The following is a 13,348-nucleotide window of genomic DNA, read 5'->3' on the forward strand; positions in this document are numbered from 1 at the left end:
ACCAGGAACCTGCATTTCTCTACCCTCGCTCCCACCTTTTTTCAATTGAGATGGCGATGATAACTAACACTTTGGGAGTGCTTTCTATGGACAGGCATCATATTTATACTTAGTCCTCGCAAGCCACTACTAGGAAGGTAGTATTGTTATCATCCCACTTGAATCGGGAACATTGGGTCACAAAGGCCGAGGCCACACAGCCAGTCGACGGCTGGTTCGACCCAGGCGCCCGTACTCTTCAACGCCAGAGTAGAACGGCGAACTGCCAGGGGATTGCGGTACAAACCCTGAGGAGAACTCTGCCCGAAGGAAATAGGCACGGTTACCATGACAACCAGCGGGCGCCTCACGTCGCGTATGGCGTTCCCGGCCTGCCCCGCGCGACGCGGCGCCGGAAGTGAGTGAGCACTTCTGGCAGCCCTAGCCCGCGGCCTGGTCATCCCCGCAGTACCGCTGTCCCGGCGTCTTCCTCCCGTCATGAAGGACGTACCCGGCTTCTTACAGCAGAGCCAGAGCTCCGGGCCCGGCCAGGCCGCCGTGTGGCACCGTCTGGAGGAGCTCTACACTAAGAAGTGAGCGCCGAGCCAAGGGGACCCGGGCGTCCTGGGATAGGAGAGCGACACGGAGTGGGGACGGGGGAGGCCCGGGACCTTGATGGACTGAGGGCTCTCAGACCCGTGTGGAGAGAGTGGGGACAGGCTAGACCGAGGAGGTGCGCTGAGGAACCCGGAAGGCAGGGCCGAAGAGGGAGAGGGGTGACATCCCACAAGGACTGAGGAGGAGAGCCATAGGCTGGGTTTAGGGATCTAGGGTTCACTGCCTTCCGGACCGAGGGGCTGTGACTGAGGCTTCGAAACTCCCCTTCCTTCTGGTCTTACGAAAACGGTTCAGGGCTGTGATTTTACCTCTTGATTCCAGTCAAACAAGCAAAACACCCTTTCGGGGTTAGGCTGCCATACATTTTGTATAACAGGTAGCAGTGTCTTGTACTTGACTTTGTCATAGTGGCACTGTAGCTACAGTTATCTTTCTCGGCAGTCTGGAACAGATAAACCAGAGGCCAGTGCAGTTTGGGGTTTTCTTCCCCTGTTAATTCTGCGTCAGGTTACACGGTGGGGTGCAACCACTTCTGCTTTCTCCTATGGCCCATACTTTTTATTGCATTTCATGTTGGGATTTGTGCCCCTAGAGAGGTCTCAGAGTTTGGTTTTGCTTAGAAACAGGGTGAATTTCAGAACAATTAAATTATCAGTTGCTAAGCAGTAACCTCTTTTTAAATGAATAGAATGAGTTGCTGGCGTTGGTTTAGTGATGTTCCATAGAAAAATACGCCTCTTGTAATACCTCCCTGTTACCAACCCTAGCCTTTAGCATAGTGCCTTTCACATGGATATGCAGTATGTGGGGTTTTTGTTTTTGTTTTTTGTTTTTTGTTTTTGCGGTACGCGGGCCTCTCACTGTTGTGGCCTCTCCCGTTGCGGAGCACAGGCTCCGGACGCGCAGGCTCAGCGGCCATGGCTCACGGGCCCAGCCGCTCCGCGGCACGTGGGATCTTCCCGGACCGGGGCACGAACCCGTGTCCCCTGCATCGGCAGGCGGACTCTCAACCACTGCGCCACCAGGGAAGCCCTCAGTATGTGTTTTGATGATGTTCATTAGCCTTCTGCTATTAGCAATTTTTGAGAGAAAATTCTTAGTTTTTGGCAAATAATTACTTGTGTAGCACTTTGTATTTTTCAGAGCATTTTATTTGCACTCTTAGAAATTAGCCTTTGGTTTCAGATGTGCTATGTCATTGTTCTAGTGGCTTTCTGTATTAGCTCATTCAGTCCTTCATCCTGTTTAAAGATGAGGAAGCTGAAGCTCAGTTTAAGCTCCTTCCCTGAGATACTCAGCTAATTGGTAGAAGAGCCAGGATTTCAAATTAGGTGTGTATGATTCCAGAGTTCTTGCTTCCAGTCAAGCCTCTCAATAACCCTTTGAGGTAGGCTGGAAAGGTGTTCTCCATTTATAGCTGAGGAAACTGAGTCTTAGAGAGGTTAAGTGATCTCAAGGTGACATAACCATTGAGTAGCAGAGCCAGGGAAAGCACTCAGCTTTTAAAAAGCATCTGCTTTAGCATTCTTGTATTACACAGTAGAGACTGGTTAGTATTTGTTATTTGATAGGACCATCAAGGGTGAAGATGTCTGTGACTGATGCTAGATTATAGGTCTTAAGAGCCTTGTGTTTTTCAGGTTGTGGCATCAGCTGACACTTCAGGTGCTTGATTTTGTGCAGGACCCATGCTTTGCCCAAGGAGATGGTCTCATTAAGGTAAATGATTTGCCGTGCTAGGTCAGAGTATATAAATGTGTTCAAGTATTTTTTAAAATAATAGGTGGGCTTTAAAATAATAATACATATAACAATAAGCCTGTTCAGCCACCACTTTTTGTCAGGTGCCGTTTGTTCTGAGTGCTTTACACATTTACTCATTCACTCGTAACAGCGTTGGGAGAGAAGTACTACTGCTGTCTTATTTCTGTCCTGTTGTTTTTTGTTTTTTTTTTTTTTTTTGATGTAAAGGCAGACACCAAGAGATTAAGCGACTTGCCATAGATCACAGCTAATAAGTGACAGAAGAGGATTCAAACACAGACATTCTGGCTTCTTCTGAAATCCCAACCTAAAATGCTCTTTCTTAGCATGCCCCTGTATCTTATTGTTTATAGATTTTTTTTTAATTTATTTAGCTGCGCTGGGTTTTAATTGGGGCACGAGGGATCTTCGTTGCCACGTGCGAGATCTAGTTGCAGCATGCGGGCTCTTAGTTGCGGCATTCGGGATCTAGTTCCCTGACCAGGGTTCAAACTCTGCATTGGGAACGTGGAGTCTCAACCCCTGGACCACCAGGGAAGGTGGACAACTGTTACAACTGCCGTCCCTCCTCTTCCCTCTCCCCCACTGACTCTCCTTGTTTGCCCGAACACTTTGTCCTGGGTAGTGTGGAAGATGTGCTTCACTGAGGGACACGAGGCTTGGAGGGGGAATGCTGCTTAGTATCATGCTGCCTCTGTAATAGAGCACTTCTAGAATTTTGTTAACAGAAAAATACACTCTCTGCCCCAGCCTTTCCCAGATCCCCTGACAAACCCACCCCCGCCCCAGATTTGTTCACTGGTAGCCTACTCTTTGAAGTCTTTCCTGACATCTCTCCTTGTTGTCTTTCTCTTGGATTCTGGATGAATCAGAGGAACTGATTCAAGCATTGGAACTGCAAGCTAGTTCATAATGATAGTTTGGATTATTTGCCCTGAATACATTACTTTATATGTGCGCACAGTGAAGCTTACCACTTTGTTATTCCACCATCTGGGCTTCTAAGATTTTCTTGTGGTTTATATCTACCAGTTTGACATTTTACTACTCAAAGGAACTTGTAATCATCTGTAAGCCTGGAGATTTTGCTAGGCATGCTGTCTTCTGGAGTATGTGGGAAAATGATAAATTAGAGCTGTCTTAATATTTGTTCCCTAAGGTTCTGTATCATAGTTATGGATAATTCATAATTGTTCGTCTCTCTTCCTTGGCTTCTTGTCTTTAAATCACTTTCTACTCATAGCAGAATATTTGCAACCTCTCTCATTGGCTAATCCAGCTATGTGCTTTTTAACTCACAGTGTTTTCACTTATTTGTTTGCAAGTCTCTCTTCTCTACTAGGCCAGAAGCTCCTTAAAGGCTCAGTTTTTGTCTTATACATTCTCTGCCTGTAGTGCCTAGCAAAGGGTCTGAGCAAGTGCTCAAATGTTTGCTGAATGGCTAAGATATTTGATAATGGGACATAATTAGCCTGCAACCTTCTAACCTCTGTCAGGTTAGTGAACCTTTCAAGCTGATAGTCTGTTTTACTCAGCATACTTTGGAGGACGAATAGAGAAGTTGGTCTTCGGGAGATTCTCACAGGGCAGGGTTCTAATTCCCAAAGCCAGCAAAAAAAAAAAACAAACAAAAAAAAAACGTAGCTTTCTTCAGTAATTTATTGGTGATCATTTATGTGAACTTAATAAGCCCCAATATGGGTCTTCTGTCATTCAGCAAACATTTATGCAATGCCTACTGCGTGATGGGCATCATGGTAGTGTCTGAAGTTTTGCTTTTGCCGAGGGAAAGACATCCTGTAATTACTCTCCATGTTTTGGTTCTACAGCTTTATGAAAACTTCATCAGTGAATTTGAACACAGGTAAAACTCTTTTGTCAGTTTTTGTTTTTGAAAATGGATACATTGATATTTGTTGACACTCAAAGATGTGGTTTTTATTTCAGGGTGAATCCTTTGTCCCTGGTAGAAATCATTCTTCATGTAGTTAGACAGATGACTGGTGAGTCTCACTTTGTTTCATAAAGGAATAGATCCTAATGGTAATTTAAATGATCTTGAAGTATAAGTTATTTGAACTTCTGCATTTCCGAAGAAAATGTAAAATTCTAAAGTGTTGTATTTTATGGTCTAAACCTGAAGACCATCCCACCTGAAAATGTCCTGGGTGGTCGAAAGCAATCTGTAAAGATGCTCTGTTGATGGTTCTTCTGACTTTGTCCTCTCTTTTCTAGATCCTAATGTGGCTCTTACTTTTCTGGAAAAGACTCGTGAGAAGGTAAATGTGAAGTTTGAGTCAGATCTTTTAAAATATATTTGACTTATAGTTTGTGTCTGTGCTCACTGTTCACAACTCTAGAGACCAGTGTGTCTCTAGTTCTGCAGGTTAAATCAGTGTACAGATACCTTCCTTGTTAGTCTGCTGCCCACAGTTCTGAGGCTCCCTTGTTTCTGATTCTTTAGGTGAAAAGTAGCGATGAGGCAGTGATCCTGTGTAAAACCGCAATTGGAGCTCTAAAATTAAATATCGGGGACCTACAAGTTACAAAGGTGAGATTGCCGCAGTACAGATTTATCGTTGTTTAAAGTTGTAGGGGGCAAAAATCCTATTTTTCTTCTTTATTTATTTTTAAATAATTTTAAATTACAAGAAAGTTGCAAAAATAGCAAAAGAACTCTCCTCTACCCTTACCTCGGACTCCCATTGTTGACATTTCACCACTTTGCCTTGTTGTTCTGTGTGTGTGTGTGTGTGTGTGGTTTTTTTTCTTTTCAAAACCACTTAAGAATAAGTTGTTGATACGATGCCTGTTGCCCTTAAACAGAGTTCTCCCCTGTGTGATCACAGCACGCCCATCCAGCAGGAGCCCACACAGCCTCCAGTGGTCCACAGCACATGGGTTCTCGCCATTCACCATTGACCCAGCCCTCCCTGCTTCCTAATTATCATTGTTGAAGATTCCTATCTGTGTTTATGCCTTTCTTACTTTCATTTTAGTGTAATTTTGGGGATAGGTGTGAACATGGATAGCAGACCAACTTCTGTGGTCAGTGCATCATACAGGCTCTCCCGAAGCTCCACACTTTCAACACTTGGTATATTCAGGCTGCTCAGTTCTTACTGATCTGTTGAGATGAGATGGTATCTCACTGAAAGTTTACTTTACATTTCTTGATTACTGGTGGTTTACTGACCACTCTGCTCATGTCTCCACTTCTATAAATTGCCCGTTTTATCTTTTCTTTTACCCATTTTTCTGTGTTGCTTATCTTCTCTTGATTTTTAAGAGTTTTTTACTTAGCCTTGGTCATATTCCCCTATGGGTTGCATGTGCTTTAAATATCTTTTCATAGTCTATAGCTTGTCTTTGTTCTTTTTTCTGTGTTTTGGATGAACTGAAGTTTTCCATTTTAACGTAGTCAAATTTGTCAGTCATTTGTGGCTTTTGCTTTTCATCTTGTTATATGTTACTTGAAAAATGTTTCAAGTTACAAAAAAAAGGCAATCTCACTTGCTGTGTGTAGGAAACAATTGAAGATGTTGAAGAAATGCTCAATAACCTCCCTGGGGTGACATCCGTTCACAGTCGTTTCTACGACCTCTCCAGTAAATACTATCAAACAATCGGAAACCACGCATCCTACTACAAAGATGCGCTGCGGTTTCTGGGCTGTGTTGACATCAAGGATCTGCCAGGTAACGTGGCCAGAAAGTCCATGTCACACGAGGAGCTCACTCACACGACATAGCAGCTGTGACATGCCTGAGGCAGCCGATCTCAGGAATTATTCAGATGTGTTCATTCCTTTTAGAAGAAAGTCCATGTGGTGGGAAGAGTTGTTTAAGCTTCGTTTCTGCATTGTATTTGTCTTCAGCGTTTAATTCAGGTGAAAATGAGGCTCGCGCCTCGTAGCCCCTTTCCTGCCCCTTCTCCAGGTCTCTCTGTTCTCTGAGTCAGAGGCCTCTGTGAGAAGGACAGTGATGCGGGTGCCTTAACCCCTCGCAGGATGGAGGGCACGGTGAGATCCCTGAACCTGGGACTCTTGTCGTAAAAACTGAAATGCTGGACCCAGGGGAATAAACCATGGAATTTTCAAGGGTTTGAGGGTGGAAAGAAAAGTGACCAGTGAATTTTGGGAAAAGTGCAAGGAATATGTGTTTAGAAAAGAAATTTAGCCTATTTCAGCATATTTTAGATGTTTTTCACAGTATACTGTTGAAGCTAAGGGGACCAGCAACTCCTAAAATTGTTAGTACAGTTTTAATTGCTGCAGCTCAAGAAAAATATATTGGAAAAAGCAACAAATGTGGTCAAGAGAATAAGGGAACAAAATACATTGGAAAAAACAACTAACGTGTCAAGAGAATAAGGGAACAGAGTTCTAGTCAAAAGAAGCTAAATGTGGTGGCTCGAAGATAAGCAAGAAGGGTGCTGCTTCCCACGCAGGCGAGGGGACGAGGGGCTCACCTGCCGGCAGCAGACAGGCCAAAAATGGAAGGAGATTCATATATAGTTCGGTGAGGATAAGCAATGAGTGCCTTTCCCACAGAAGCCATTTATATGGTTCCAGGTATAACCTAAGTCAATCCAATACTTTAAAAGAGATGACTAATCGTAGGGCTTTGTAGTATAACCATTACACAGAACAGTTTCTTTACATTTTACGTGAGACTTCTAAAGCCAAACGGGACTGATTCTCGTGCCTGGCGTGTAACTGGGGCTGTGTTGTTGCCGTAGTGTCCGAGCAGCAAGAGAGAGCTTTCACGCTGGGACTAGCAGGACTTCTTGGCGAGGGAGTTTTCAACTTTGGGGAGCTGGTAAGTGGGCCTGGGGTGCAGATTCCTTAACACAGGGGACACTGTGACTTTTTGTCAGCTGACCGTCTCCGTCCTCACAGCTCATGCACCCCGTGCTGGAGTCACTGAGGAACACTGACCGGCAGTGGCTGATTGACACCCTCTATGCCTTTAACAGCGGCAACGTAGAGCGATTCCAGACTCTGAAAACCGCCTGGGGCCAGCAGGTCAGTCTCAGGCGGGGCTGGCGGAGCACCCGTGGAGCTCGTTCATCCGTGTGTCTGCTGTCTGCTGAGCGCCTTCCCTCCACACGCCACTTTGCTCTCATTGAGCAGGTGGTTCGGTCGCTGATGAGTTGCTGTGGTAGCTCGGTTACTGTGGCAGTGCTCAGGGCCACAGGCAGAGAGAGCTTCCCCTGTGTTGGGTGGAGGGGGTGTCACCAAAAGCTTCCCCAAAGAAGGACTGCTCTGTGTGTGACCTTAGGAATGAGTAGGAATTAGCTAGTGACGAGTATGGAAGAGCGTGCTCAGCGGAGGGGGAGGAAGCTTTCAGCATGTTGGCAAAGTGAAATAGGGCGCGTGGGGCTAGAGTGAGTGAGTGACGAGAATGGGGAGATCATGGGGTGGGGAGTGGGGGGAGAGGGGTCCGCATGGGGGAGAGGGAAGGAGCCTGTGTTGAGTGGGAGTCCGTGAGGAGAGCACTTAACAAGGATTTGAAGTTTAACAGTAAGGTTATTCTTTTTAAATAAAATTATTAGAAGCAAATAATTACTAAAATGTTAGTGGTGATAGGAATTATGGTTGTGTTATAGTCTTTGTACTTTTCTGGAAATTTCCATCTTCTCAAAGTTCAAGGTGAACTTGTAGGACTCACACATAAGGGCACAGAGTAGATGACAATGGGCTGTGAAGAAAGCAGATGCAGCCAGCCTAACGAGGCCTGTGTGTTGGCGTCTCAGGAGGGTGTGCCCCTCAAAGAGAAAGACGGCTGGCACGGAGATGTCAGGAAGAGTCGGAACTTGAGAGGTGCTTGTCAGCAGTATCTGTCCAGGCAGCAAGAGCTCGTTCGGGGGGTTGGGGGGGCCCTTCTGCAGAGCTTGACTCGTCCCGGCTGTAGTAGAAGTGTCGCTGCCACGGCTGCCCGTGTCGGGGTCTGAGCTACTAAACGTCTGAATCAAGGAAGCCGCTCTCCACGGTTTGGCTCTGTGCTCAGCAAATAACCTTTAGACCCAACTGCAAGGAGGTTGTACAGGTTGTGCAGAAGGTGCATTCTGGTTCTCATGACAATGCTACTTTTCGTGATGACAAATTAGTAACTTGCTCTTTCAGTTCAGAACAGGTCTCCGGAACTTCAGCAGCGTGTTCCTCGGAGGCCCCATTGACACCGAGCTGACTGAGCAGGCAGTGCCCCCAGACCCGCTCAGGCATCGGCTGCGCCCTCCCTGCCTTTCCTTGCGCAGGAGTCCTCTTGCAGCACCTACATACACCCTGTGGGCCCGCTCCCTGGTGTTTGTGACGGCAGCAGAAGTCTTACCGTGTCAACTCCTTGTCTTGGAAGATCCTTAGGCCTTCAACTAAGCACTCTTCTAATGATTTCCTGAGAAAAGTGAAGTTCAGGTCACTTGAAGCGAATACTGAGACTCAGTGATCTAAAGTGTTTGGACCTGCCCAGTTTCTTTTTGTTCAGTTGACGGCTGTAGAGAGACTTTCAAAGCCAGGTCAGGTAACTGGTACCGTTTCGCTTTGCAGCCTGATTTAGCAGCCAGCGAGGCCCAACTTCTGAGGAAAATCCAGTTGCTGTGTCTCATGGAGGTAAGCGAGGCCCCGCCCACTTCCAGGCCCTCGGGCGCAGTCTGAGCTGGGCTGCTTAGCTCTCCTGTCCCGCACCCTCTCCAGCACCTTTCCTCTTCCTCTGCCGCCACTTGCCTTTTTAGTTTGCGTTTGGCTCTCAGCCTAGATGACGCCGCCTCAGAGAGGTGTTCCCCGACCACCTGCGCTACGGGAGCCGCCACCTCATTGCCCTTGCCGTTCTTTGTCCTCATGCTCATCCGGTTTCCCACACTAGAATTTAAGCTCCTTGAGAAAAGGGACCTTGTGTTTCTAGTTCCCCACGGAATCCCCAGCTCCAGGTACAGCCCTGGCACATGGCAGCCTCAAGTACTTGTTCAGGAAACGAATGGTGACTCTTGTAGAAAACTACCATAAAGCGTATTTCACCTTCTTATCTAGGAATTGAAAGCTTAGTGAGGTAAGATATATGCCTAATATTAAGAAAGTTTTAGTATGTGTGGTACTGATAAGATCTGTATTTTCAGAGCAAGTATTGACAGACATATTCCTTATCAATCAGTTCTCTGACAATCTTTTTTTGGAAAAATAGTTAATAAACAAAAATTTTTTTCAGATGACTTTCACACGACCTGCCAATCATAGACAACTCACTTTTGAAGAAATTGCCAAAAGTGCTAAAATCACCGTGAATGAGGTATAAAGTTCTTAGACTCGGGATGTTGCAGCCGCAAAGCTGCTCTTGGGGGGCAGTCAGCCTGCTGCCCCTAGACTCAGGTCACAGAAAGAAACTGCTCCTTGTTCCCCTTGTGTTTCACAGCTGGCGGGGTCCACAGGTACGTGCGTGTTGACACCAGGGTGTCTTACACGACCCCCTCTTTGCACAGGTGGAGTTGCTGGTGATGAAGGCCCTCTCGGTGGGGCTGGTGAAGGGCAGTATTGACGAGGTGGATAAGCGGGTTCACATGACCTGGGTGCAGCCCCGCGTGTTGGATTTGCAACAGGTGATGTGCTTGAAATACATAGTTCAGCTTTGCGGGTGTTTTGGGTTGTATCTGTGCTGCCTAGTTTCATTTGGATGGAAGCCATTTAGGAAGAAAGCATGATTAGACAAGAGATTTCAGAGAATGAATTACTGCTCTAGGGACTAAGGGCTTTTCAAAGAACCTAATGTAATGCAAGCTTGAGATGTGACCCCTGCATGTAAAGCGTACTGTGACAACAGTGCTGGCTGTGCTGATCGTGTCTTTTCTCTTTACGTTGCTGCTCCGAGCAAATACTTGCCTGGTTCCGTGATTTGAGCTCATATCCATCTTATTTATATTTGCTGGAAATTTAATCCTATAGATTTCCTCTATTCTTGCCTGTTTTCTTTCAAGCAAGTTTTTCCTCATGCCCTTCTGATAAGAACTGGCTGGGATAATCCCATCTCACACACCCCGCTTTCCCAGCTCTGATGTGTCCTTTTTATTAATGCCGCCCTAAAGGATTAGCTGGAAATTTAGGACTGCCCTGTCAGGTGCTGTGATTCCCAAGGGCCTTAACACACGTGTGTCCTGGTTTGCCCTCAGATCAAGGGGATGAAGGACCGCCTGGAGTTCTGGTGCACCGACGTGAAGAGCATGGAGATGCTGGTGGAGCACCAGGCCCACGACATCCTCACCTAGTCTCCCCTGCCCTGACCTGTCTGTGGAGAGTTGTTTCACGGCTGGTAAAACTGGCAGCTGAGAACACCTGCGTTTAATTGGGGGTGGGGGTGGGGATCAGTTTGGAGTAGGGACTGTTGTTCTTGCTGTGAAGACTGTCACAGAGGACTGTTGTCGATGGGGGTGCCCCGCCACAGGCGGACGCCTCTTTTGTGGTTGTCACCATAGCCTGCGGTGGGGAGGAGCCGCCAGGCTCAGTGATGAGGTAGCAGGAGTGTGGACCCCCCGCCCCCGGAGTCAGCAGGGGCAGCCCTGGTGTGCAGGGCGCCCCCTCCAGGGTTGGCCTCCATTACATCACCTGTGTGAACATGTCTTCCAACGTGGTTTGAGAATGTTTCTATAACTAATGCCTTGCTCTGTCCTTTTCGTGGTTCTGTTTCCCTAGGCTTAGCGTCCAGGTCAAGCCTATGCCTAAAGTGATTAAAAAGCAGGAGATGGAACCTAGGGAGGGCTTGGTGGGGATTTGGCCTTGGTTTTCCTCACCCTCTACTCTGAGGAAAGGGCATCGCTGCCCACACAGGGCACAGGGCAGAGCCAGAGCACAGGGCAGTGGGCACGGCGTCCAAGGAAGCGAGTCCTGCCTTTATTGTTGCTCAGAGAGACGCGGTGTCTATTTCTTCTGACAGGTGTCTACCCCATTGCCACCTAGTTGGCAGCGTCTGTGGCCTGAGTGCCCGGGTGCTGACAGGAACCAGCCCTCAGACAGCCGGTGCTGGGCGTCGGGGCGGGCAGTGCGGGGCGGAGACGCACATACACAAAGAATCACCAAGGAAACATTAGGGGGAAGGATGACTTTAATCCGATCTTCCAGTCTGTGCCTGGAGCGGTGACTGTGGAGCCTTCATGCTATGGAGCTCTTCTTGTAGCTCTCCAGGTGGTACAGGACCCAGCCTGCAGGAATCAGGAAGCCGAGGAACATCACAGAGAGCCCGATGGCCTGCTCCTGGGTTGAGAAAACGCACATGAGTCCACTAGGCCCAGGCTGACTGCCTCTGAACCTGGGGCCTAGCCAGAGCAGGGTGGAGAGCTAGACAGGCTTCCCTGCCCCCTTGGCACCCGTTGGACCCTCGGCCCAGCCGTGTTCACACCGTCTGCCCCAGACAGACTTACCGGGTGTCAGGTGGAGAGGCCTGCGAGGTGTGAGCAGTGACCCCTGCGGTCATGAGGGAAGACAGCCTACTGGGCTCCAGTCTGTAGGTGGGGCCTCTCATCACAGCCCCAACCCCTGCCCAAGAGCCTGGCCTGTGCCTGGACCTTGAACTCCTTCCCACCAGGCATTACGTGCACCCTCCTTTCTGGTCACCTGTGGACTGCGTGTCAGGCGTGTGTTAAGTTGCTTGGAACAAGTCCAGGGCCCTTTCTCGCATGCATGTGTTCAGATGCCATCCCACCTGGCACCCTGTGTTCTTTCTCAGTGACTGCACCCTCAGAGCCAGGCTCTGCAGCGCCAGCTGTATTTCACCTTCATTGTTTCTTCCTGAAACAGCCTGGACCAGTCGCCCCACCCCTCCCCTAAGTGAATCAGACGCCAGGTTGGAGACCAATCCTTCCTTTTGACTTTCACTCCCAGAGGTTTCAGAGCGGCGTTTCCAGAACAGGGGCAGTAGGCTGTGTTCAGTCCTAGTCCTATGACCTTGGGCAGATGACCTTCTAGACCTTGGTTTGTTTATGCTTAAAATAGAGATAGTTGTTACTCTCCTGGAGCTCCAGGGTCACAGGTTTGCATTTTCACCTGTACTCTCACAGACCCTCAAAGCAGCCCACTCTTCCCCTTTAACGGGTTGTAAACGAGATGCACTGAGTGCCCTCCAAGCCCAGCCGTCAGCACCAATGTTTGCCAGACGGCAAGTAGGGGCCTGAGAACAGAGAGCCTCCCACCCCGCAACTGACTCTGCAGGCTGCCTTGGGAGTCTGGCCTGCAGGTGATGGCTGCAGGGACCGCTTTCTTGGACTTGGGACACTGTTCCAGCCAAGGGACTGAGACCTAGCACCAGGATCCCCTCTACAAGCAGGCCTGAGGACACCCTCCTCCCCTCTGTGTCCTGCCCCAAACCCACCTCATCCTGAGAACGTCTCAGTACTGCCCACTCCCCCTGCCCGGGTCAGGCCACCCCCCCACCCCTGCCCCCCCCCACACCCCGCTGCCTTGGTGGGACCTACCGTTGGAGAAGTGGGTGTTTTGGCCGGCTTGGCAGAGATGTGTGCCTTGGGGACCACCCAGCCCCCCAGGGGTGCTTTCAGCAGCCTGACGGCGGGGGCCAACCTCAGCATGCTTGCGGGGCCGAGCTCCTCCCTAGCCCAGTGAAGTTCCGATGTGCGCTTGGCGTGGCCTCTGCTCGCTTGCTTGTTGGGGCTTTTTATAGCTTAAGGAGGCAGCCGCAGCTGTCCCCTCCTGTCACAGGACTTGGCAGAAGGAGACCTGCTTGGAACTGGGAGAGAAGGGGCCTCAGACCAGCAGCCTCCAGGCCCAATCCCTGCTGTGGCCCCTCTCCACCCGATGCTGGTGCCTTAGCCTGGGAGCCCTTCCCTCATGTTTTCATGTGTTTTCAGGTCATGCAGGCCCTGATCAAATGACATCTCCTCAGACATGTCTTGTTTTAGCTGGCGTGTCAACCCCACAAGGTCAGGGACTGGTGTGTTCACCACGGAGTCTTTGGGGCCTAGATCAGGTTTTCAGTCAATGTTGGATGGATAG

General features: G+C 48.7%; 2 protein-coding genes across 2 annotated transcripts; one reads left to right on the forward strand and one right to left on the reverse strand.

Moving 5' to 3' along the window:
- Positions 1–390: 390 nt before the first annotated feature.
- On the forward strand, positions 391–11,000 carry PSMD13 (proteasome 26S subunit, non-ATPase 13). Its single transcript, XM_060103728.1, has 13 exons — positions 391–572; positions 2,238–2,316; positions 4,191–4,225; positions 4,309–4,364; positions 4,597–4,640; positions 4,826–4,912; positions 5,888–6,059; positions 7,102–7,181; positions 7,262–7,387; positions 8,909–8,971; positions 9,564–9,644; positions 9,835–9,951; positions 10,519–11,000. The coding sequence occupies exons 1-13, from the start codon at positions 478–480 to the stop codon at positions 10,612–10,614; spliced, it is 1,131 nt and encodes a 376-aa protein (XP_059959711.1). The 5' UTR covers positions 391–477; the 3' UTR covers positions 10,615–11,000.
- Positions 11,001–11,494: 494 nt separating this feature from the next.
- On the reverse strand, positions 11,495–12,924 carry LOC132493334 (cytochrome c oxidase subunit 8B, mitochondrial-like). The gene is made up of 2 exons (XM_060103729.1): positions 12,814–12,924; positions 11,495–11,596 (listed from the first exon to the last, which is right to left on the reverse strand). The coding sequence occupies exons 1-2, from the start codon at positions 12,922–12,924 to the stop codon at positions 11,495–11,497; spliced, it is 213 nt and encodes a 70-aa protein (XP_059959712.1).
- Positions 12,925–13,348: the final 424 nt, after the last annotated feature.

This window comes from Mesoplodon densirostris, chromosome 7 (assembly GCF_025265405.1).
Source record: "Mesoplodon densirostris isolate mMesDen1 chromosome 7, mMesDen1 primary haplotype, whole genome shotgun sequence".
In the NCBI taxonomy this organism is placed as follows: domain Eukaryota; kingdom Metazoa; phylum Chordata; class Mammalia; order Artiodactyla; family Ziphiidae; genus Mesoplodon; species Mesoplodon densirostris.

Coding starts and splice junctions, on each gene's coding strand:
- PSMD13 (XM_060103728.1), top strand. CDS start 478: ATGAAGGACGTACCCGGCTTCTTACAGCAGAGCCAGAGCTCCGGGCCC. Junction 4,365..4,596: donor TGTAGTTAGACAGATGACTG/GTGAGTCTCACT, acceptor TCTCTTTTCTAG/ATCCTAATGTGGCTCTTACT. Junction 7,388..8,908: donor AAACCGCCTGGGGCCAGCAG/GTCAGTCTCAGG, acceptor TTCGCTTTGCAG/CCTGATTTAGCAGCCAGCGA.
- LOC132493334 (XM_060103729.1), bottom strand. CDS start 12,924: ATGCTGAGGTTGGCCCCCGCCGTCAGGCTGCTGAAAGCACCCCTGGGG. Junction 11,597..12,813: donor AAACACCCACTTCTCCAACG/GTAGGTCCCACC, acceptor TTCTCAACCCAG/GAGCAGGCCATCGGGCTCTC.